At 44.1% G+C, this 24,882-nt stretch overlaps 1 protein-coding gene and 1 long non-coding RNA gene across 6 annotated transcripts in view; one reads left to right on the top strand and one right to left on the bottom strand.

The window, feature by feature from the left end:
* Window positions 1-409: 409 nt before the first annotated feature.
* DDX4 (DEAD-box helicase 4) overlaps window positions 410-24,882 on the top strand; it is a 57,647-nt gene continuing 33,174 nt past the window's right edge. Inside the window, exons 1-10 of one of the 5 annotated variants that reach the window (XM_020805567.3) lie at window positions 417-627; window positions 756-905; window positions 3,546-3,609; window positions 9,010-9,084; window positions 20,042-20,122; window positions 20,408-20,488; window positions 21,242-21,280; window positions 21,600-21,647; window positions 21,724-21,768; window positions 22,361-22,503. In XM_020805567.3, coding sequence (XP_020661226.2) covers window positions 783-905; window positions 3,546-3,609; window positions 9,010-9,084; window positions 20,042-20,122; window positions 20,408-20,488; window positions 21,242-21,280; window positions 21,600-21,647; window positions 21,724-21,768; window positions 22,361-22,503 — 699 coding nt within the window. In that variant the 5' untranslated portion in view covers window positions 417-627; window positions 756-782. Of the gene's footprint in view, window positions 628-755; window positions 906-3,545; window positions 3,610-9,009; window positions 9,085-20,041; window positions 20,123-20,404; window positions 20,489-21,241; window positions 21,281-21,599; window positions 21,648-21,723; window positions 21,769-22,360; window positions 22,504-24,882 lie in introns of all 5 variants that reach the window. The other 4 variants (XM_072992750.2, XM_072992754.2, XM_072992753.2 and 1 more) reach the window with 4 other exon arrangements.
* On the bottom strand, window positions 9,667-24,833 carry LOC140704983 (uncharacterized). The gene is made up of 5 exons (XR_013541123.1): window positions 24,517-24,833; window positions 18,255-18,426; window positions 17,545-17,674; window positions 13,666-13,795; window positions 9,667-13,207 (listed from the first exon to the last, which is right to left on the bottom strand). It is a non-coding gene; the product is annotated as an uncharacterized LOC140704983 (long non-coding RNA).

Raw genomic sequence — 24,882 nt, 5'->3', positions numbered from 1 at the left:
TAAAACCAGCAGACTGCCCTCAAAAAAAAAAAAAAAAACACGTGCGTATACAGTAATGTACTGCATTTCGAGAATGGCTTTAATCTGCTCGTACACCTGGGTGCGGCTCTTTAAGACCGCCCCCATCCACCTGCGTTAGCCGATAAGTTTCGTTTACTCGTTGCGATTGGGAAAAGCCTAGTCGGGAAAAGCTCTTCCGCAGGCGGCCACCAAGTAATGTACCACGACTCGCGCAAGCGACAAGGCTTTGTTTACGGGCGCTACGCCACAAGCGCAAAATAATAACGGACTTCCCCCCCCCCCGCGCCGTTGATTTAGGAACATTCTTCTCCCCCTCCGCCCCCGCCTCGACTAATTGTTATAGCCCCGGCGGCTTGCGATTGGTCGCCACGGCCACGAAGGCGGTTGGGCGCGGCGGGGCGGGGCGGCAAGAGCACGTGCCGCGGAGCGCGCAAGCTGGCGCGCGCCTTAGTGGTTGAGGCGTGAAGGTGGGCGCGGAGCCGGTCCTGAAGCGCCTGCGTTGCCTCCCGACGTTCTGAGGAGAGTGAAGAGCGGGGGGCGGGGGTGGTTGAGAAATTGAGCGGGAAACGGCTAGAGGGGGAGCGCCGTCGTCGTCGTCTGCCGCAGGTGGGCCGTGAAGTCGGAAAGGGACGGGTGGGGAAGTTGACTCCAAAGAGCTCCCATTTTTAGGGGGCGGCTGGCACTCCGTCGCCGACTCGGCTCCTTCTACCGTGTGTGTCTTCTTTGCCTCACAGGAGCCCCTAAGAGGACGGGTTGCCGCCATGGGTGACGAGGATTGGGATACGGAGATCACGGGCAAGAAGATCGGCCGAGGGAGCGTCGGCGGAGATGGTGATGCTGGCCTGGAAACTGCACCTACTTTGAAAACCACTTTCCCGAAGCCGGTGGGTGGCTGTGAATGCTGGAGGCGGGGAGGTTAAAGGTGTCTCCCCGCTCGCACCGTTGTGGAAGATCCCTTTTGCGGGGTTGGGCTGTGCTCCGTGGTACAGTTTTTTTCCCCGCGGGTGTGGTTAGGTGGGTGGATGAATGAATTAATGAGTTAAAGGCAGGGAGAAACCAAAAGACTTCAAAGATGGGCCCGGGTGGTGGTCGAAGAACATTGGGGTAGCCAGGGAGGGGGCGAAATCTTCACGGAGAGAGGATCCCCCTCAGGAAGAAGATCCCTCCTGCAGGAAGGTTGCTTTCTTTTTCTTCTATTAGGAAGCAAATTATTGGGAAAAAAACCCCAGTGTAAAACAGTGTAACATCATTTATTCTAAAACTGTGGTTTATTATTCTTGATGGACTAATAACAGCCTCTTTGAAGTTATCCAGGAAACTGTAAACTTCGATGGGCTGCTTAAATTAAGATTTTTGGTGGAAATAAAGTGGAATCGAACTCATTGTCCAGCTAATTGCAGCTAATCTGAATGAGCTGGCAGTTTATATTAGTAACAAATGCTAAAACCTTACATAAACTGCAATTGTGGATGCACTTATTTGGGAGTAAGGTTAATTGAGCACTAAATGTTTTCCCAAATAAATAAGCATTGCATTGTACTGTAAGGCCTGGTCTATATTTGCAACATATGTGGTGGAATCCTAGGTAAATTGAGTAAAATGCAGCAGGATAAATTACAGGTGGGGAAGCCATTTTTTGTATCCTGTGTCTTGTTTGAAAAATAAAACTGCCCTATGGATAAGAGATACCACTTGAGGATGATGAATCATCATTAAAAGATAGCTATCTGCTTGATTTTTTTAGTGATCATAAATAAAAGTATCACCTGCTCCTGCATATTAGGAGGGGGGATTCTAGTCTAGTTTCTTGTTTGTTGTCTGTCTATATTCCAAGGGAGAGTCTTTTCAGTTCAAAACTGCATGCCTGTGATCCAAAACAGTTCTTGTGTCCTTACTAATTATAGTGTAAGAATAATTAACTACATATTCTTGGTAGTGCCCTCTCCACTTGATAGTGGAAGCAATGATTACTTAGGATGTGTTTTCAGGGGAAACAGTTTGTATTTTGGATGATTTGTAAAGCAGTCCAGTGTGATCTATTTCTCAGTGATCATGTACACTACAGGGAATTGTGCTTTAGCCTGACCCTGAGCTGGGCCTTTTGCTGTAAGACTGCTACTGTTTAGGGCTGGTCTGGAGTGATTCCTTGGAGGGGTTCTTTAAGGGAGAACACTCCCGGCACAGTGACTCCTGATATCTGATTGCACCCTTATTATTTTATTAAAAAAATTTACTCCACCTTTCTCCTTAAAAGGATCCAAGGCAAAAAGACAAAACTTTAAAGCTAAAAACAGTAGTAGAAATATTAAAAAGGAATTAAATATTATATTAAAATGGTAAATAAAATTAATACTAAGAACACATGCAAAAGCAACAGAGCACAACAATCCATTTAAAAGCCCCCTCAGAGAGCCAATCACTAAGGAAAAGCCTGTCTGAAGAGAAAAGTTGTTTTTCTCCACCCTTAGGCTACAGTTGTGTGAAAAATTAATTGGGAGTGATCTACATTTATCTCAGTGGGTGTTAATTGAAAAGCCATACACACAGGACTAGATTGTTGCTGTATAGCAGTGGTTTCCAACCTTGGGTCCTTGCTACTGTCTCTTACTCTTCCATCAGCATCTATGAACCCCCTGAGTGATCAACAGACCACAACATTCTTGGACTACAACTCCCAGAAATCCTGGCCAGCACAGCTAGCAGTGAAGGCTTCTGGGAGTTTTAGTCAGTGAACATCTGGAACCCAATGTTGGAAACCACTGTTTGGAATCCTGTTTCTGGCCTCTTGTTACTTTCCCATTGATATTTCTTGTTTAATCATTTTTTTGTATCCTGCATTGGTACTTAACTATGGGATGAAGGTGCAGGCTTTTAAAAAGTAAATAGTGATTTGTTGATCACTAATTAAACTATGAAAGCGAATAAAAGCTGTGTGATCTGCGTACACAACCCAAAGGGTGTACAAGAGTGGGTGATACCTTGTGTTTCTGATATTCAGATATCGCAAACACAAGATAACTGTGGCCTACATGAGTCTTCATGAGGGTGGGCATTGCAGAGCTGTGTGGATCATAGAAGAAACGTACAGTAAATGTAGCAAAATTCATGGTCATATGTGCAGGCCAAGTTTCCATTTCTAAAAGCAAGTTCTAAAATGGGAACTTCAGAATAAGCTCAGAGGTGGACAATTTCAGAATTCACTTCTGGATGTGTGAATTAGAATGTCACTCCCAGTCTAATTACAGTAGGGACTGCCTATCACTCAGCACCTGCCATGGCCCTGTATCAAAATAATGTGATTAGTTTCTGGCTATCCATGATTCATTTTTCTCTTCTGACAGCATATGACAGATGTAATGTTAAGGCAAAGTTGTGTGTTGATGTCAAAGTCGAATACTAGTAGCAATATGTTACATAATTTTTTAAACATTTTAAATGCCAGATTTAATTTTTGTTCTTAAATAAACACTTACTAGTTGAGATAGTAGTTCCGGTATGGCCTTATTCTTTGTTTAATATTGTAGGGTGGCTTATCTGGAAGAGTGATTGAATCATCGGGCAGTTTTGGTCAGAATGTAAAACCACCAGGTATGTGTGAAACATTTATACCGGCTGCAGTTATAATCAAATTATCTTTTCATGGCTGTACGCAAACCTTGTGAAATTATGTTGTGCCACTGTACCACAGATCTAAAGTGCTTAATGCCCACTTAGATGATCAATGTAGGTAAATTAATTGGGATTTAGAAATGTTTTGAGTAGTGTCAGTTTGAGTAGGTTGTGTAATTTGTGGCTAGGTAAACTGATAGTTGTGAAGCAAAAATAAGAGTTCTTTCTTAGTTTTTATATGATACACACATAATGCAGTATGCAACCTTTTAGATGCTGTTCCCTGTGTGAGTGGAGAAGGAGGGTGCCTTTTCCAGAATACCATGCCTGCTATCAGCTGTGCTTATTTTTAAGGAGAAAATAAAAGATTAATCAGATCTCTTGAATGGTTTCACAACAAAAATAAGCTGTGAGTCCTTTAAAACTGATGAATTAAATTACTGTCAGTTTTTGTGGACACAGTCCCACTTTTTCAGGCACAGAAGACATGAATTGTATCAACAGTTTTCTAGGTAGAGAGTGCTCAGAAGTGGTTTGTCATTCCCTTCTTCTGGGGGCATCCAGCTTGTCCACGGTCACCTAGGCTGATGTTTCTGGGATTCACAGTGTGGAATTGAGTGCCCAACCTCTGGCTGTGCAGCCAGATACAGTATCTAACTTAACAGCCAGCTAAACTTACTATGCAACAGTGAGACCAAAGTTTGCACATGGCTTGTGATTTTCAGTTGGACTTAATTTTTTTATTTAAATCATTAATTTTTATCCAACCTAGTTCAAATACCTGTTATAATGAAGTATAGTTGAACAACTCCAAGAATTCTAGCAAAGTAGTTAAAGAGAAATTATTGTCTTTAAACATATCTGGTGCTTTGTGTAGATACATGAACTTAGAAGCCTTGGGCTTTGCCATCAGTATCATTTATTTCATTCTTGTCAAAATCCTCTTATGTGTAACTTTTGAAAGGACATCTTTTTAAGGATGTTCCATGGTGAGTTGTGTGACTCAGTATGCAATAGATAATATCTACAGAGATTTCTTGAATTGAAGCAGTTTGCTTCAAAAAGTTGCACCAATGTAAGTAGGCAAGATAATTTTTGAAGTATGTAATTTGCAAATTTCATATTCTGTGTTCTATATTATTGCACTGTTCTCTTATTTGTAAGAGTCCTCTATTGATTTATATTATATCCATTTACTTTGTTTCCAAATGTGCAGTATAATGCTAATAAATAACTTCAAAATGTTTTCTTCTAAAAAGAAAGGTTATTGGTATTCTAGATATGGAAGTACCGCATCCATATCTAGAATAATAGATTCTTATTTTAAGCATATGAGCACTTGCACACATGCTGTTTTTAAGTGGATAAAGCTCTATTCCTATATAGCCGCCTAGAATGGTCTTAACCGACTAGATAGGCAGGATATAAATTAAATAAATAAATAATAAATAAATAGTGATAGATGTGTGTCTTCACTACATGTATAGTGCATACATGGTACTTCAGAAAGCAATTGGGTGAACTAGAAATCGGAACCTGTGAAATATTTTGGGTGATGCAGTGAGAAATAATCTTTATTGAAAACTTTAAAATTAAAATATGTATCTACCTAGAATGTGTGTCTTTCATTTTTATGTGAGAAGATTATGAACCATGTGGAGTACAGTTATTGGATGTAGCATACAGACCTTATGTTACAGGTTTCAGTGTAGGAAACCTGTAACATATTTGCTAATTATTATTGTGTTGACTGTTCAGACTTGTGAAAACATAAAGAGATTTCAGAGTTTGAAAGAAGGTTTGGTTAGTTTTCCTTCTGCAAGTCAAGGATAAGCAAGTCAAGGATATTTTATAAATATTTTAGACTGCAGCTCCCATCATACCAGTGTAGCAGGTTTTTAGTAATAGTGGAGTTGCCTATTGCTGTTGTAGATGTTCTTCATCTGTGGAAGTGGGGATCAGATACAGAAAGATTAAATCCTCCTTACTGAGAAGGCAGGCCCAAGAAAAGGCAGACTGGGGAGAAGACCTACCTGCCACCACCGTTTTTTGAGTCTTCACTTAGTGGGAGAGCAGGGTTTTTTAGCTGTTTGAGAGTAGCCTCAAAACAGCTTTTCTATAGGCCTTTAATGTTTCATTTCAAAGCTGATCTTTCTTTCTCTTCCTGTTCGCTGTGAATTACCCAGTTAGAGACCATTGGAAGAGTGAAGATTTTTGGTCTATGGAGACACCTCCCCAATTTACAGAGCAAAGAATCAGGTCTCACTCTGCTCCTGCCCTTTAAGGGGTTCCCAATCCAGTGGCCTAACCACAAGGAGCTGGGAAGTGAAACTGTTAGTCTGCAGCTAAGCAGAACCAGGCCCATACAGCCTTGGTGTCCTACTGTTTCTGTAGGAATGTGCTGCTAACAATTCAGGGAATGACTGCTTTACTAGTTCCTGCATGCTACCAGACCAGCCTTGAGCAACTTTGTGTAGCACTCTGTGGGAAGTCTCTAAATCCAATGTCTGGCCTAATCTTCGAGGCAGCACACCTACATCCACCTTCTTCACTGGTAATTAGTTTTTAGCAAAGGAAAGTTGGTTTTGGTTTTCTCTTTGGTATTTAGGAGAAAAAATAACTGGAGCTGCTTCTTTAATGATGGAAAAATAATCTTTTGGGGAGCAGTTGCTTCACCTTAGGTATTTTTTTAGTGGGCCATAAGGTGGGATCTGATGGTTGATCTATCTGCTGCAGCAAACAGTTGCCAAGTGCTGAGGTTGCTCTTGTGCTACCTGCATCTGAAGACAGAGGCCATGGATGTTTGTGCCAGAATAACCCACAGAACTGTTGAATACCTTCTTACCAGTTCTTCTATCTAATATTCTGAGATTGCTGTTTCGAGCGAAAGTGACTATAATTGCTTGGTCAAGAAGGTCTTAGTTTCCAGCTCTCAGGAAATTCACTGAGATTCTGATTTCGCCGCTGCCGCCAGCTCCGTGGAGACATCCTATCGCGCTGTTCTCCGCAATGGATTAGCCACTCTCCGGCCTAGCAGAGAGGCTTGTCATCCCGCTTTCTGCCAGGACTTGGTAATTGATTGCAGACAACAGTGCAATAGGAAGCCTCCATGGAGCCAGTGGCAGTGGCAAAATTGTGAGTGGACAGTCTGGCCCCATGGGGCTGGACCCTCATTATTTTCACCTGTGCGGGGGAATTCATTTACGAATACAAGTACCCCCATCTCTAGTCTAGACACTCATTAGGCCCATTAGGGAGAAACCAAGCTTGGCGGTGCGCAACATTGGCAATTATAGGCCCGACACCAATGTTTCTTTTCTTAGCAAGGTAGTAGAGAGGGTGGTGGCCTATTAGCTTCAGGCCCTCTTGGATGAAACCAACACCCTGGATCCATTCCCACTGGGCTTCAGGCTGCGCCACGGTATGGAAATGGTATTGATTGCCCTGCTGGATGACCTATTGATGGAGGCCCACAGGGGCAAAATGTTCTTGTTGGTTCTCAACATCTCAGCTGCCTTTGATATCATTGACCACAGTATCCTTCTAGGGGGGCTCTCCAAGTTGGGGATTGGTGGTCTGGATCTTGCTTGGCTCTGGTCCTTCTTGGAGGACTGTTCTCAGAGTCCAGCTTGGGGAGAATATATTGGCCCTGTGGCTTCTCAATTGTGGGGTGCCACAGGGTTCGATAATCTCTCCAATGCTGTTTAATATCTACATGAGGCTGCTGGGGGCGTTATCTGGGGGTGTGGTGCCTTGTGTCATCAGTATGCTGATGACACTCTGCTCTACATCTCCTTTTTTCCCATCAGCAGTGGATAACATTACATCCCTTGAGCACGGCCTGGGGGCTGTTTTGCAATGAATGCAGGAGAATGGAGCGAGGCTGAACCCAGACAAGACGGAGGTCCTGAGGGCAGGTGCCTCTATCATCTGTGGGTTGGGAGCTCCCTCTCTTTTGGGGGAGTGACTCTCACTACAAAGAGTGTGGTCCGCTGCTTGGGAGTCCATCTTGACCCGGCACTTGCCATGGAATTCCAGGTAATGTCTGTGGTTCGCACCGCCCATTTTCATCTTCGGCAGATTGCCCAGCTGCGCTCCTATCTTGATGTTGGGGCGCTCACCACACTTGTTCATGCGCTCATAGTCTTGAGATTAGACTACTGTAATGCAATCTATGTGGGGCTTCCCTTGAGAATGATGTGGAAACTTCAAATGGCCCAGAACATGGCGGCCAGATTACTAACTGGGGTGAAAAAATATCATATTTCCCCCACTCTGGCCACCTTACACTGATTACCCATTAGATTCCAGATCTGTTTCAAGGTGCGCTAATGGTTACATATAAAGCCTTAAATGGTTTATGACCTTGATACCTGTCAGAGCACCTTCTTCCACCTAGTTCTACCTGTGTCACTTGTTCTGGCCAGACTGGGTGGCTGAGGGGCTTAACTCTGTGAGAGGTCCAGAAGAAAAATACTAGAAACCAGGCCACTCGGCGGTGGCCCCTCACCTTTGGAACATCCCCCCTGAGATCCACCTGGCTCCCTCGCTAGGAGTTTTTAAGAATAAATTGAAGACCTGGCTCTTCAGGCAGGCCTTCCCTCCTGACATTACTTAATGTCTTCCCCCAGTTTTTCCATCTTGGATTATGTTTGCTTGTATAATTTTTTTATTGATGTTTTTAATTTTATTGCTTTTTGGACTGTAAACCACCCAGAGTAGATTTGTCTAGATGGGTGGTATAAAAGCCAAATAAATAAAATATAAATAAATAGCAGTTCTGTCAACCAGCTCAGTATTCCATGGAACACTGATACAGGTGGATGGATGCACCAACACTTAAAGTAGGCCAGGAATGTTGGAATTCCTTGAGGTACCAGTAGATCTCTGCAGAAATCTTATCCCTCCCTTCTCAGTAAGGAGCAGTGAACCCTTTTCTGTCAGGTCCATTCTCCACTGGCCAGAAGGTGCCATGTGCTTTCTCCTATCTTCACATAATAGGAGACTCCGGGAATAATGGTTTCAATAACATTTGCTAATACGGGCATCTTGCCAATCCTAATTTATGTTAAGAAGCAGTGATAGAATTTTGAATGCAAGTAATGCTAAATTACAGTACTTTAGCTAAGCTTTCGAGGCACAAGCAAATTTGCTCTGAAAAAAGAAATTGATTTTCTTTTAAAAAATCACTGTAGTGGAACAGCTCAAGATTTCTGCCTGCTGCTACTGCTGAATCATAATTTAACACAGAGTTTAAATTGGAGTGAAGTTGTCAATGTGTAATCTTCAGTAGCTATCTAAACACATTTGTAAACTGTATACTTTGGGAGAAAAACTGATTACAGATGCATGTTGAGTAATAAACCTTTCTCTTTTTAGCTGCCAGTGGAAAATCAAATGGAGAAATGAAACGAGGAAGTGGATTTGGAAGTGGGAGGACTTTTGGAAGCAGAGGTACTTCCACAGTGTATTGATAATTTATGGATATTGATATATGAAACTTAGGTGAGGTGGAATTTGATCTAAATTATGTTATCAATTTATAATGTTGTAGCACTTCAGCAAATTAGTTTTAACAGTTCAGAACACTTTGTCATGTAAATGAAAATAAAGATTTCATACAAGTGAAATTGATTCCCAAGGGGCCTGAATAATCAATATTAGAAATATAGTGGTTGAAATCCTATTGTTGTAAGTTATGCCAGGTTGATTGAGTTATCAATCTTGGTGATTTTGTAACAAATTAAACATGTCTGGTTTCACTTCCGAAGCTCCTGTGTAAACATTTTTCATCACTAGGAACTTGTTGAAACTACAGGATGGAGAGGGGGAGTCTTCTTCCTAACACTGCCCTGCTGGTAAAATCATTTCACCAGTGGCAATTTTTGATAATTAAAGGCTTCTGTCTCCTGTTCTCTTGCCTGCAACAACTTCCCAATGAGGTAAGTTGTTACACAGGAGCCTTGAGGACTTTGGCAGAGAAATTTGGACATACAGTATTTACTTTCCAAAATTGCAACTCTTTACAAGTTGGGGACATGGGAGAGGGCCTTTTCTGTTGCTGCTCTCAGACTCTGGAACTTCCTCCCACAGGAGGCTAGATTGGCACCATCTTTACTGTCCTTCTGCAGGAAGGCGAAAACCTTTCTCTTCAGGCAATCTTTCCCTGAGTAAATGGCTGCTGAACGGGATTTTTAAAACTGATTATTGTACCCTGCTACATTGAATGTGTTTTGGTGTTGCTTATGGTTTTTGTTTGTTTGTTTGTTGTGTGTGTTTTTTGCTATTGTATTGATCCCTTTTAGTATTGTATACTCATTGTTTGGAGACGTGGTGGTGCTGCGAGTCAAACCGCAGAAGCCTCTGTGGTGCAGGGTCAGAAAAACAGCAGTCGTAAGATCGCCTGTCCCAGCTCCTGCCAACTTAGCAGTTTGAAAGCACGTAAATGCGAGTAGATAAATAGGTACCACCATGGTGGGAAGGTAAATGGCGTTCCGTGTCTAGTCACACTGGCCATGTGACCACGGAAACTGTCTTTGGACAAACGCTGGCTCTATGGCTTGGAAATGGGGATGAGCACTGCGCCCTAGAGTCAGACATGATCTGCCATTGATCGTTGAACTCCCGGATCGCCTTAAGGGGGCACGGGTCTATACTAAGCTGGACCTCCGTTGCGCCTACAGTTTGGTGAGAATCCGTGAAGGCGATGAGTGGAAGACGGCTTTCAAGACTCGTTATGGCCAACATTAGTACCTTTTGGCCTGACCAATGCTCCGGCTGTCTTCCAGCGGTTCATGAACGTCATCTTCCGAGACCTGCTTGATCGCTTTGTGATCATCTATTTGGATGACATTTTGATTTATTCCCGAGACCCTGCTTAGCACACAGAACACGTTCATCAGGTTCTGTAACGCCCACGAGATCACCGACTGTGCCAAGCTGGAGAAGTGTGAATTCAGCCTGCAGGACGTCAAGTTCCTAGGCCATATTGTGTCACCTCAAGGGATCCAGATGGACCCAAAGAAAATAGAAGTGGTACTGACCAGGCAGAAGCCCTGGAACCCTAAGGATGTGCAGCAGTTTCTCCTTTGTGTCCTCTGTGAATACAAATGGATTAATCTGTGCCTGAGCAGAGCAGTCTTTGGTAACTTCCACAGCTTTAAGCACTTAGTGCTGGGACCTCCTCTACACCTGGCTATATAACTCCGCCCCCGGCCCAGTGCTTCAGTTCCTTTTTCTGACTGCCGCTGTAGCAGCAGCTTTGTTTGGACCTTCGCAAGTAGAAACAATTCTTCTTTTTCTTTCTTTTTCTTGCCTTTTCCCCTTGTTCTTTCTCTGTAACAAGTTGTTTCTTTGCCTGCGGGATAAAGTACTAGCCGGCATTAGCTGTTCTTTGTTGAGACTTTACAAAGCCGGCATTTCAGCCCTCAGGGCTTTTCTCTTATACCTTCTTTATAAAGCTACCCCCAGGCTGGAGAGCAACAGCTTTTTGTCTGTTTGCAATTTCCTCTCTTAGCAGGATAGAAGAGGACAGTTTCTCAGTTTGCCCTTGGCAGAACTTGGCTGCCTTTCTCGCCTGTCGCTGATTCTCCTGGCTGAGCTACAACCTCCCCGGAGTTTGGCATAGAACAGCCCTCTTGTTTCAAGGGGCTCGTTCTTACAGCTGTGTTGCAGTGAGCTGGGCCTCTACGGCCTTAGGACTGCCCTGGAAGAAGTAGGGCCTCTGTAGCTCCTGCTCCCCACTTCAGTGGGGTACAGCCTCTTCGGAGGCTGGCGCGGAACAGCCCTCTTGTTTCAAGGGGCTCATTCATACAGCTTTTGACCCCACAGGAGTTAGGGCTCTGTTGCCCTGTCCCTAGAAGGGCCTCCTGTAGCGCCGGTCACCTTCCCTGACTGTCAGTGATTCTTCCTGACATGGGAAGAGCCTCTGAGTGTGAGTGCCACACATCAACTCTCCTTTGTGTGCCTGCTCATGTAGCTGCGACTTCCGGAGGGAGCTGCACGCCGAGGCTGTAGATGTGCCAGCGACATATGGTAAGGCTTGAGTTTCCCTTTAGGGATACACAGGGCCCCTTCAGGTCCTGCGGCTAGCCCTATGTGTCAGTGCTTTGCCTGTCTGGGGCAACCCCCTTGGGTGTTTGGTGTGAAATGGCCCTCATTTATCAAAGGGCTTGTTCACGCGGCTGCTATTTCCAAATCCAGTTAGGTGCAGAAGCAAAGACTTTCTGGCAGCATTTGACAGCCCTAGTTTTGCCTGCAACTCCCACCACTAGCCCTGCTAGTCGGTGATATTCCTGCCAGTCCACTTCATTGACTGCATTTCATGAAAGTTGTCACCAAATAAAACTACTACTTTATAATCATCATCTTAGAACAGGAGAGCTGGAAGGGATCCCCATGAATCATCAAGTCCAGCCCATATCAAGGAGGCATAGTGAGGAATTGAACTCCCAACCTCTGGCTCCACAGCCAGGGACCTAAACCACTGAGCTATCCATGTCAGTCTTTAAGGTGCCACCAGACTCACTCACTGGCTTCAATTCCCCATGGTGCCTCCTTGAGAGGGGCTGGACTTGATGATCCCTAAGGTCCCTTCCAGCTCTGCTGTTCAAAGATGGTTATTTATTATTATTGATGGCATAGCCTCTGCTTCCTATGGCCATTTTTTCTTGTACAGTGGTGCCTCGCTTAGCGATTGCTTCGTTTAACGATGTATTCGCTTTGCGATGGGTTTCTTTGAGGAAATTTCCCCATCGTTTAACGATGTTCTCTATGGGGGAATTTCACTTAACGATGTCCGTTTTTGCTCATTTAAAAGTGTCTTAAAATGTTTGAAACCTGTTTTAAATGCTTGGATTCGGTAGTGCATCTTGTGAAACATATGCAAACTTAATTTGGTTTTGTTCTGAGTCTTCGTTAATTTTTGGTGATTTTTTTGTTTTCCCCATTTAAATCCATTGAACGGACAGTCTGTCTTCTTGTGGGAGGGATCAGTTTGTGATCAGCACACAGTCATGTGACAGTCACCCTTGCAGAAAACTTCTGCAATTACATTTCTGTGTGTGATTTCTTCCAGTGGGATTCTATTAGATCTGAGTTCACTGGAGTGAAGTAGCTGACTGGATATCTCAGTGGTTTAGGTATCTGGCTGCAGAGCCAGAGATTGAGAATTAAATTGCACACTGCAATTCCAGAAGACACAGCCTGTGTGGCCTTGGGCAAGCTTCACAGTCCCTTGGCACCCCCCAAAAGAAGGGAATGGTAAACGACTTCTGTGTGCTCTGTATCTGGATTAACCTGAAAAGGGTTGTTATATTGGAATCAACTTGACAGCACAAAATTATTACTATTAAAAAGCAAGCAAGCCCAATGTATTTGATACGGTGTTTAATCACATCTGTGCCCTGACTTGGAGAAACATAAACATTGCTTTCTTATGGTTCTTTTAAATATAATATAAAAATGTTATTGAGATATTTGCTGAATGTAATCCAGATGTTGTTCTTCATAGCCTCTGTGAATTCATACATATGGATATTGTCTGCACCTGTGCTGACTCTCTCGGAAGATTCTAGAGCTAAAAGTAACAGTTTTATGGTGTGATCCTCCACGAGGTATATGCTCCTCCCACCCACCATCTTCCCCAGCTCTTTTTTTCCGCCGAGCTGAACGGTTCTCCGGAAAGATAGAGCGCTTCACTATTGCCCTTTGACTATTTTTACAGGCTCCTTTGAGCTTTTGGTTTTTGTTTTATTGCCTATTTAGTGATCCTCCATGTCTTTTGTTTGCCTAATTGGCTCCCCGCTGTTTTATTCCCCTTCCTTTCCTCCCTTCCACCCCTCCCGTTCCCCTCTTACGGCCTCGCCAGCTCCTTTCAAATGCTGTACTACCTGTGCGAACAAAATCTGACTCTCTGACGGCCACAGCCAGTGCCTTTTTTGTTTGGGCGAGGAACACCCGACCCATTCGTGCCCTGCCTGCAAGAACCTAACCAAGCCGGCACTCAAGCAGAGGCTGCAAAGACTTCGGTCTTACCTTTGGCAAACAGGCACGAATCCTCCTGCACCATCTTCGGAGGTAGCCAGATCTCCTACTCTCTCTGCGGATAGACTCCCGGCTGGCCAAACTGCTTCTGACTCTATGTCCGTGCTACCAGTCAAGGACACTGTTGAAAAAGCAAAACCGTTTGGTAAGCACAAGCTACCTTCCTCTGACAAATCTCGAGTGCATGATCCAGGCTCGAAGAAAAAGTCAAAACCCATTACCAAAAAGCCCAGGAATAATAAGCCTCCTCATGTAGAGACGCCTCAGCCTTCTCTACCCTCCCCTGTTCTTGAGGAGTCTTCTAGAGAAGCTCCAGATCTGGCTTCAGGGGGAGAAGAACCCCATGGAATCATGGCCCCCCTCATGATGCCACTCCAAACTCCAAGCATTGGCCTCATCGCGGCTGCGCCACAGTCCAGCCCTGCCTCAGCCCATTCCAACCCTGATTCAGGGTGGGGAGCTGAAAGCTCGGCATCCGATCCCGAGATCCCCCCTTCTCCACGAAAGAGAACGGAGAAGCGAAAGCACCTGTCTCCATCGAGGTCCGTGGTATCGCAAGGCGATTACTGTTCCTTCCAGATGATGCCATACCTGTGCTTCGATCCCTATATCGTGCAAACTCTATATGAACGGTATCATACCGACCAGCTTAAATGACCTTGAATGACACCGGACCATTCTCAGGTCACCCCCTTTAAGGACTCAGATCATTTCCGTATGTCCGCTTCTGCCCCTGCGGTTTCAACCTCATCTAAATGCTCCTCTTCTCCTTCTAAGTTGGCTCTACTATCCCAGAAACAAGGCAAGGCTCATAAAGCAGTAGCCTCACGTGCTGTACCACCCGTGCCGGACCCAATGCCGTCTCAGGATCCATTCGCGATTTTACCAACTCAGCGATACCATGCCCCCTTGACAGAGGGCTTTGCACAGTCAGACTGCCCTTCATGCCCTGGCTCCCCTGCATCCTCAGAGGCACAGCACTCTGAATCTTCTCACGAGCCCAACTTGCCTACTCTACCTCCAGATACGAGGGACAGCCATCCCTCTTCTTCCTCGGGCAATTTTTCCTCCTACTCCCATCTCATCTCTCAGATGGCCCAAGCTCTGCATCTTGATACCGGACAACCTCCGTCCACCGATACTGACCCCATGTTCGACGATATCAATCAGGAACGACCCACTCCTTTGAGTCTTCCCTTTAACAAGTCAATTCTCCAACTTATTAAGTTGGAACCACAAAACGAAGCATCCACACCAGAATCAAAGAACATGAGAGACACTGCAGACTAAAACAACCAGAAAAATCTGCAGTACCTGAACATGCCCTAAAACAAACTGGACATGAAATTCTATTTCAAAATACTGAATTACTGGACAATACCAGCAATCATTATGTCAGACTGCACAGGGAAGCCATTGAAATCCACAAGCACCAGCAGAACTTCAGCAAAAAAGAGGAAAGTGTGAAGCTCAACAAAACTCTGCTCCCAGCTCTCAAAAATACACATGCAAAAGGTCAACGAATTCTACCCAGCCACAAGGACAGGGGATCACTACACACAAAAGACCCGCTAATGACACCCATCAACCACAGTGACAGATAATCTCTTCTCCTTAGCACAACAGGACACCCACAACAGGACACACTAATCACCCATCTACAGAAAAAGACAAAAGCCTATCTTACAGCCATAAATACTGCACTCCCAAGCCAGAGCATAGAGTGCTGTCCTCTGAAGATGCCGGCCACAGAGACTGGCAAAACGTTAGGAAGAACAACCTTCAGAACACGGCCAAAGAGCCCGAAAAACCCACAACAACCATTAGATCCCAGCCGTGAAAGCCTTTGCGAATACATTATTAAGAACACTTTCTACCATTCAGATCTCCCATCGAACCAACGGTTTCTACAGGACCCATGGCGTTGACGCAGACTTTCTCAACAAACATCCAACTCTATCATCGTTGAGTCCAGTCAGGCTCGAACCTACACCAAATCTAAACCAACACCTGCCAACAAGGAAGGTAGAAAGATTGACATACTTGGGAAGTGAGTGTACTCCGTGCAATCCTTCTTGCTCAGAAATATAAGTTACCAGGCAATTATGGGCGCCTTTCAGCGCCACCTATGGAATAAGGTTCTTCCTCTTCTAGACACAGCCCCAGAACCTACAAAGTCTGATCTCATGAATATTCACTCACAAGCCATTTCTCTTGCCAAATACCAACGAATTGCTGTGCGCCACTCCGCTAAAGCTGCTCATTCATTCATTCATTCATTCATTCATTCGATTTACATCCCGCCCATCTGGTAAAATTCTACCACTCTGGGCGGCTTACAGCATAAAATAATACAAAAACATTTCTATATAAAAATAGCAAATGGTGTGCAGAAATATAGTAAATAATAGATAGAAAGGAAAAGAAAGAGTTAGACGTTGACAGGAGACTCTAGTTACTTCCATATCCATTCGACGCCATGCTTGGCTCAAGTCCTCCACAATCTCTGACGACCAGGATCGAGGACTTACCATTCGATGGTGCCGGCCTCTTTAAGCAAACAACCGATGACACCATGGAGGACTTCCATAAAAAACGTAAGACAGCACGGTCCTACTCCACTCAGCCAACTACCTCTTACCAAAGGTCCTTCTACCGTTCGGGCCAATTTCACCACAAACAATACCAGAACCAAAGATTTCAACCTTACAGGCAGTACTGTCCTCATCAAACTGATAGGACTCTACCAATTCCCCAACCTCTGATGGCATCATACCGGCCTCAGAGCCCACCCCGACAGCACTAATCCTTTCGTAAAGGACAACAAAAGGGTAAGCAATATTGATAATCATTTTCATGTCTCTTCCCCGATGTTCTTCATTCACTGCACCATACCAGATTGGCCCCATTCTTTCATTGTTGGCAAGCTGTCACATCAGACAAATGGATTCTATCTATAGTAGCGTCTGGCTACCTAATAGAATTCTCTGACTTGCCCCCTTTGGGGTTCATCCGCTCTACACTCCTTATTCCTCTGCCCACCAGGACGAGGTTACTAAACTCCTCCAGAAGCGTGCCATCCTACCGGTCCCAGCCTCAGACTGTCACAATGGTTTCTATTCAAAGTACTTTACAGTCCCTAAGAAAGATGGAGGCCTCTGTCCTATTCTCAACCTCACCCATCTCAACCGTTTTATCTTTCCCTGCAAATTTCACATGCTCATGCTGGACTCTATTGTTCCTTTGTTTTCGCAGGGAGACTGGTTCATTATTATTGATCTGCAGGACGCCTATTTCCATGTCTCCCTTCACCCGGACCATCAAAAATTCCTCAGATTCCACTTCAACAGCACTGCTTTACAATTCTGTGCCCTCCCCTTTGGGCTCTCTACTGCCCCCAAACTTTCAACAAGTGCATGGCACCGATTGCCGCCTTTCTTCGCTTCCAGGGAATAAACATATATCCCTACATCGATGACTGGCTAATCGTGGCGGCATTGTACCACGACGCCATACAGGCACAAGACCCAACACTCCACACTCTTCAAGGTCTTGGTCTCAAGATCAACTTCGAAAAATCCCGTTTGATCCCAAAACAAACAGCAAAGTTCATTGGCATAGAGATTGACTCACTTCGTGCCAGAGCGTTCCTGCCCCTAGAACGGATCAGGAAAATACAAAAAGCCGTCCATCCGTTCCAACTTCATTGATCTGTCTCGGCGCACCATGCCCAGCACCTCCTTGGTCTCATGGCATCGACAACATCCGTCGTCCAACACGCCAAGCTCAAGATGAGGTCTCTACAGGCATAGTTTCTCTCTCTGTTCAATCCAGTGACAGACCCCCCCCCATCCTTATCACTCAGCTCACCTGGTGGACTTGTCCGCAGAACCTTCTCATCGGCAGGTCTTTCTCCCCCCTGCGTCCAACAATACAGGTCACAACCGATGCCAGCCCCACAGGCTGGGGCGCTCACTGCTGCCAGCACACCGTCCACGGTCTGTGGTCAAAACAAGAGCTACCACTTCACATAAACCATTTGTAACTGTTAGCAATCATCAGTCTTTCATGCCTTTTTCTCCCTCATCAAGGGACAGGTGGTGCAGCTGGCAACAGACAACACCACTGCACTCTACTATGTCAACAAGCAAGGTGGCACCCACTCCTCTTCCCTCCTTTATCTAGCTGTTCACCTATGGGAGTGGTGTTATTCCAACCATATCTTCCCTATTGCTGTCCACATCTCTGCTGACGCCAAAGTCCTAGCCGATCACCTCAGCCAGCTACCAATGAGAACCCACAAATAGGCTCTGAATGATGTCGTATTCCGGTGGCTATGCCTACCTTCCATAGACCTCTTTGCGTCCGATGCCAACAAGAAATGTGCCCGGTTCTGTTCCAGAGCTGGGAGGGACAGCACCTCTCTGAGAGATGCATTCCTGATGGACTGGTCTCACGATCTCCTTTACATGTTCCCTCCTTTACCTCTCATCCAGAGAGTAATTATCCATCTTCGACAAGACAGAACCAATGCAATTCTAATAGCCCCATATTGGCCCCGCCAACCATGATTCACTCACCTGGTCTCGATGTCAACGGACATGTTACGTCTTCCTCTCCATCTAGATCTCCTCTCGCTCGACCACGGGCTCATCTATCACCCCGACGTCGCTCCCTCAGCCTTGCAGCTTGGAGGATACTCCCAACGTGATGCAGGTTCTCCTTCAGGCTTGTAAACCTTCCACCACTCTCCTGTATGAAACAAATGGAAATCTTTCCTGAAATATACTCATGACAATGACTTACCTGCTGTACCTGTCTCCTTGAAGACCCTACTTACTTACCTCCTTCATCTCTTCATCTCCCTCTCCACGCTGAAGGTCTACTTATCAGCCATCATGGCTCATCAACCAGATGACTTCCCCTCTTCCAAGTTGTTTTCCCACCCAATTGTCAAATTCCTCAGGGGACTCAACAACAGCAACGCATCACACCCCAGTGGTCATTGCAGGTGGTTCTTAATGCCTTGATGCGATCTCCATTTGAACCAATGGTGTCTATCGACCTCAAACTCCTCACTCTCAAATGGGCTTTCCTAGTCGCCATTACCTCGGCCAAACAAGCCAGCGAGCTTGCAGCTCTCCAAGCTGATCCTCCCTTTATCCAGTTTCACCCTGATAAAGTGACTCTCTACTTTGACGTTTCCCTTCTCCCAAAGGTTGTCTCCGACTTACACCTCAACCAATCCATTATATTACCATGTTTCTTTAACTCTCCATTCTCATCGCTGGAACATATGCTCCATAAACTCAACTTCAGACGTGCCCTCGCCTTCTATGTTGAAAGGACAAAAGCCTTCAGGAAATCCAATAAACTCTTTGTATACTTTCATGGCCCAAACAAAGAGGCTCCAGCCTCCTCTCAATCCATAGCACGCTGGATAGTACAAACTATCTCTCTGGCTTACAAGTTGTCTGGGAAATCCCCTCCAAAACATTTAACAGCTCACTCGACCAGGGCCCTATCCACCTCCACTGCCTTTCAACGTGGCACCGAGGTTCCTGACATCTGTCGTGCTGCTACCTGGTCCTCACCGTCCACGTTTGTCAAACACTACCAGCTGGACATCAGAGCACGCCAAGATGGTGCATTTGGCAGAGCTGTCCTGTCATCCTTCTTACCGTGATGACCCACCAACCGGTAAGTGCAGCTTGCTAGTCACCCATATGTGTGCATTCACAGAAACCACGAAGAAGAAAAACAGGTTACTTACCTGTAACTATAGTTCTTCAAGTGGTCCTCTGTGAATTCACACAGCCCACCCATCCTTCCCATCTATCCGTCACGGGTTAATTACATACAGTACATAGTTCTTTCCTTGATACCCGGCGGATAAAATTCAGGAACTGGGGAAGATGGTGGGTGGGAGGAGCATATACCTTGTGGAGGATCACACCATAAAATTGTTACTTTTAGCTCTAGAATCTTCCGAGAGAGCGCAAGCACAGACAATACCCATATGTGTGAATTCACAGAGGACCACTCAAAGAACTATGGTTACAGGTAAGTAACCTGTTTTTCTTCTTGCATAGTAGACACTTAAATCTGGATTTCTGGCTCAGTTCTCACATTTAGCAGCTGAGGTTGAGCCTACATGGTTCACAGCTGCTTGTTTCTGTTTGCCAAGTTTTTAATGCACAACTTTGATAATTTATTCCTATTTCTATTGATTGGCAATCTGTGGAGGCAGTATGATTTGCAATTGGGCTCTCAGTTCAGATACAGTATCAAATCATAGTTAAACTGCTACTGTGTCTAGTGATAATTTTCTGATAATTTTGCTGATTATTACTGTTCTGAATTTTAGGTTTTCAAAGTATGGGTGATGGAGGTGTTGCTTGTACAGTTGGAAGAGTATTTGACAGATGTGGCAGAGGAAAGTTTACCAGTAAGCTATATGGGTTTTTGTTACATTAGTAATGGATTTATTCAATCACAGATTTAGGCTGAAGAATCTAGAAAGAAAAGCATGAATAAGTAAATGGTAAATGTTTTTACATTGTCTTTAAGATATGGTTGTTTGAAAATCATTCTGTGTGGACTTCAGAATTACTATTTATGTGCACCAGAGCATAGTGTCTTAGAAATAAACATATTTAATACTGTACCTTTTCTTAGCAAAGTGTCACTATGTAAAATGAAATAAATATGTATTTGGGTTATATTAAAGCAGATGATGAAAATGAGAAGGAAGAGGGAAAATGGAATTCTCGTGACTTTGGCTTTAAAAGAGGAGGATTTGATGCTCCAGCAGGTATGAATTGGGATGAAATAATTGCTTATGGCTAGAGATGGGCACGAATTGCCACTTTGGTGATTTGCCCCGGTTCCTTTATCACTTGCAATAGGTGTTCTGTGGTTTGGTGCCCTGCCCCCTCCAGTGGGTGCCTGCTTGGAGGAGCATTCTGACTTCCCTATCACGCCACCACCAGGTGCTGTTTCTAAATGGGTGCCCACCGGAGGGGACAGAATGCCGGACCATGGTGTTGCTTTAACAATATTCCTTAACCATCTATTCTCTATTCCTTCTTTTTCCTATTTTAAACACACCAACTTTCCAATCTCTATCTTATCTCTCTCAGTTCAGTATCCTATCCCATTTCCTATCCCCTTCTCTCTGAGTGTCTAAATATCACTTTAACTCCGCCCCTCCTGTCCTATCATAGGCTCCTGCACTTGAGCTCCATGTGATGGACAGGAGTGACGTGGGCATTCCGCCACACATGGAATACCTGTTGGAGCTGTAAATGAATTGAGCTGAACCTACAGTTAGTGCCCATAACTACTTGTGCCTGGCTTACTCTCTTCATATGTGTTGTGCTGATCCAGATTTGAGAACTGTATAGGATTGTTGGCAGTTGAAGTACTGTATATAAAATTGTACTGCAACAAAAATGTTGTGTGTCTTTAACGTACACAACCCAGAAGCCTTCTGCTAAATAGAAGGGTGTTCATTTAGTTCTGAAGGTATTTCAGAGCACTTCTTAGAAATGCTTTCTTCCCCCAGGTCACTTTGAAAACAGTGGGAAAGGATTTCAAGAAAGAGGTAAACTGTTTATATAAGTAATTCTTGTTGTACATGAAAGATTACTTGAAGTGCTTAATTTGTCATCTTCCTAACCATCACAATCCTATGAAATATAGCTCACAATCTTCCTATTTAAACTGTCTTCAGATAGTATAGCTTAATTTTGTTCATTGTTTCTTTCTGCGCTTTGTCATCTGTCTTATCCCAGCAAAGTCCATCTCTGAATTCTCTGTGGATTTTGTCCATGTGGTTCAACATGTCCAAACTATTTCGTTTTTATTGTATTGATAATCATCTTTACATAGTTATACACAATTTAAACTGTAACTCTTAACAGGAGGTTACAAAGGAAGCAATGAGGAAATAATTGGAGGTTCTGGAAGGAGTAAGTATATTTAATTACATATAGCTTCAAATATTTAATTTTTTTCTCTTCTAAACAAATATTCATTTCACTTAAGGTATGTGGAAATCAGATGGTGATACAGAAAAAGGTGACTGTGGAGGTAAGTTTGGCCACAACAAATAAAGTCTAATAATTAATAATTGGAAATTATTAATTTTTATTACATTATTAATTTTCTGTTAATTTTTATTCATTTTATAAGAAAGCACTAGTTTTATTACCGAAAGCTTTTATAACATAGTTTGTATTCTGCATGCAGAACCTGTTTATTCCTTTTTTTCCCACACGTTAGCTAATGAAAGTGGAGCCTCCTTGGCAGTGGTTTAACATGATGATCTATGCAGTGGTCCCCAGCCTTTTTGGAACCGCATACCGGTTGGGGGGGGGCTCCGTGCGCAGGGGCACACCCATGCTCGTGGGACATGCCGGGTGGGGGCGCCGAGATCCGTCTCTGGCAAGTTCTGGGAAGCCTATGGACCGGCACCAGGCCGCAAACCAGGGGTTGGGGACCCCTGATCTATGGGATCTCTTCCAGCTCTGCAATTCTAAGATTATTATAAATTGTTATTATAATTGATTTGTATTGGAAAAATTCTTTTGGTTGAAATTCCATGCCCAACATGTATATTTAAAAAAATCAGAATAGTTGGTATAGCTGATTCAGAACTTCACTCTTCACATCTTATTCTCAGGTCCAAAGGTGACGTATGTACCACCACCACCACCAGATGACGAAGATGCCATTTTTTCACATTATCAGACGGGGATAAACTTTGACAAATACGATGACATTCCTGTGGAGGTTTCAGGGCCTGATAAACCACCAGGAATACTGGTAAGTTTTTCAGTATGTAATCTGTTTTCAGCAATTGTTAGAAAGCATAAAAGCAGCTAAGGAAAATAAATGGAAGTGGCAGAATTATGTTCTGCAGTTTCTTTCCTTTCTGAATCAGAAGGTAAAATGATATGAATATATTTTTTTTTAATTTTCTTCTAAAATTTATTTTCTCCACATTTAAATGCAACTAATTATACAGGCTTTTTTCTATATTGTATGATACAAATTTCCAAGCCAATTTTATTTTGGAAAATTTGATTAATTCTCTTTTAATTGGTACAGTAAAAAATGAGAGAGCCGCCCAGTTTCACCGCCACACCTTTCACATTGACTAACGTGTTAAAAAAAATCACTCTAAAAGCAGTTAAACTAGAAAAGAAGGTATATTTACTTCCAGTTGCTATCTGTAGTTACAGTCAGAAGGATAAGAAAGAAAAATGAGAGGCGAGTCTCAAACATGTTGGAGACAGACCCTCCATGCTGGGTGTATGGTAGGAGAACAGAAGCAGAGAGAGACTTAACAAAGGAAACAAAGCCGTTTCATGGTTGCTTCAGGATTAAAGGGCTGCGATCGTGTAACACAGCCGTGACAGGGCTGCACGATCGCAGCGCTTTGATCCTGAAGCAGCCACGAAAGGGCTTCAGGATCAAAGGGCTGCGATCATGCAGCCTTTACTCAAAGGGAGCCTTCCCTTCTTTTTTGCTAAGCCCCATGGCTTCGCAAAAGGCAAGGAAAAGCGGTGGTCAAAGGGAGCCCTTTGATCCCTGCATTTCCCTTCCTTTTGCTAAGCTCCATGGCTTAGCAAAAGGAAGGGAAAAGCAGGGATCAAATTTTCTAATTTGGGGTTAGAAAAGGGGGGAACCTCTTATACATTGGGTCATCTAATAAATGGAAAAATATGGTACTCTGTGCTTCCACAAGTGAGTTAGGTCTTCTCAAATCTACCTGTGTTGAAGTTTTAACTGTACTGTCCAACTTTTCAAGAAGCAACAGACCTTTTGAAGGAGGAGGCCAAAATTTTGTTCGCAGACTTCTAGAAGCAGAACTACAGTAGGACCCTGATATCCACTGGATCCATATCCATGGTTTCACTTAACCATAGTCTGAAAATGTTAAAAATAGTAAATAAAAACAGAAATGAATATATGTACTTACGGTGTAATTACCAGAATTGGCCTCTAGCATTCTATGTGTGGTGTGCAAAAAGGAACAAACCAGGCTAAAGGTCATGTCACCCACCCTGGTGCCACAGCCCAATATTAAAGGACCAGTGTGCTTTTTTTATTATCATCAATGGAAAACTCAACAGTGGCCAGAGGACTGGAAAAGATCAGTCTACATCCCAATCCCAAAGAAGGGCAGCGCCAAAGAATGCTCTAACTACCATACAATTGCACTCATTTACCACGCTAGCAAAGTTATGCTCAAAATCCTCCAAGGTAGGCTTCAGCAGTATGGGGACCGAGAACACCCAGAAATACAAGCTGGATTTCAAAGGGGCAGAGGAACTAGAGACCAAATTGCTAACATGCTTTTTATAGAGAAAGCCAGAGAGTTCCAGAAAAACATCTACTTCTACTTCATTGACTATGCAAAAGCATGGCAGAAAGTGAGGACTTAAAGAAGCTCTTAATGAGGGTGGAATAGGAGAACACAAAAAATGCTCTGAAGCTCAACAACAACAACAACAAAAAACAAGATCCTGGCCACTGGTCCCATCACTTCCTGGCAAACAGAAGGGGAAGCTATGGAGGCAGTGACAGATTTTACTTTCTTGAGCTGCACGATCACTGCAGAGGGTGACAACAGCCACAAAATTCAAAGATGCCTGCTTCTTGGAAGCAAAGCAATGATAAACCCAGACAGCACCTTAAAAAGCCACCCTCTCCCTGCCTTAATTCAGTTTCTCTTTCATTTTCAGTTTTGAGTCAGTCTGTCTCTCTGTCTTTCTGTCTCTCTCTCACACACACACCATTTCCTCCCTCCCTCCATTTTCTCCAATTACATACATTTAAATAAGCCTGATGAAGTCCTTGGTCTCTTGCACCTTTCTTTCTTTCTTCCCTCCTTTCCTTCCTTGCTCCTTTCCCGTCTTCTGCTTGCTCACATTCACTTCCGGAGGAAGCAGTCATTCAGAAGCCCCTGATTGATTGATTGCCTGGGCTAATCCCCAGCTGCAAACTCCCCTATCTCCCCTATCTCTCTGAACATTTAGGAGTCCGCTGCTTCAAAGGAAGTAACAGGATGAGGTAGTTTACAATTTGACCTTGGCTGCAGAGGGTGGGGGGGAGGGGGATACCAGCCTGCTCATTACCCCCAGGATTTTCACTTTTACTCCATTTGAGGTAATTGACCCTGGTTCCCCGACCCATGCT

Source organism: Pogona vitticeps, chromosome 2 (assembly GCF_051106095.1).
Source record: "Pogona vitticeps strain Pit_001003342236 chromosome 2, PviZW2.1, whole genome shotgun sequence".
Lineage (NCBI taxonomy): Eukaryota > Metazoa > Chordata > Lepidosauria > Squamata > Agamidae > Pogona > Pogona vitticeps.
The sequence above is the reverse complement of the archived record's forward strand: the minus strand, read 5'-3'. Positions and strand labels throughout refer to the sequence as shown.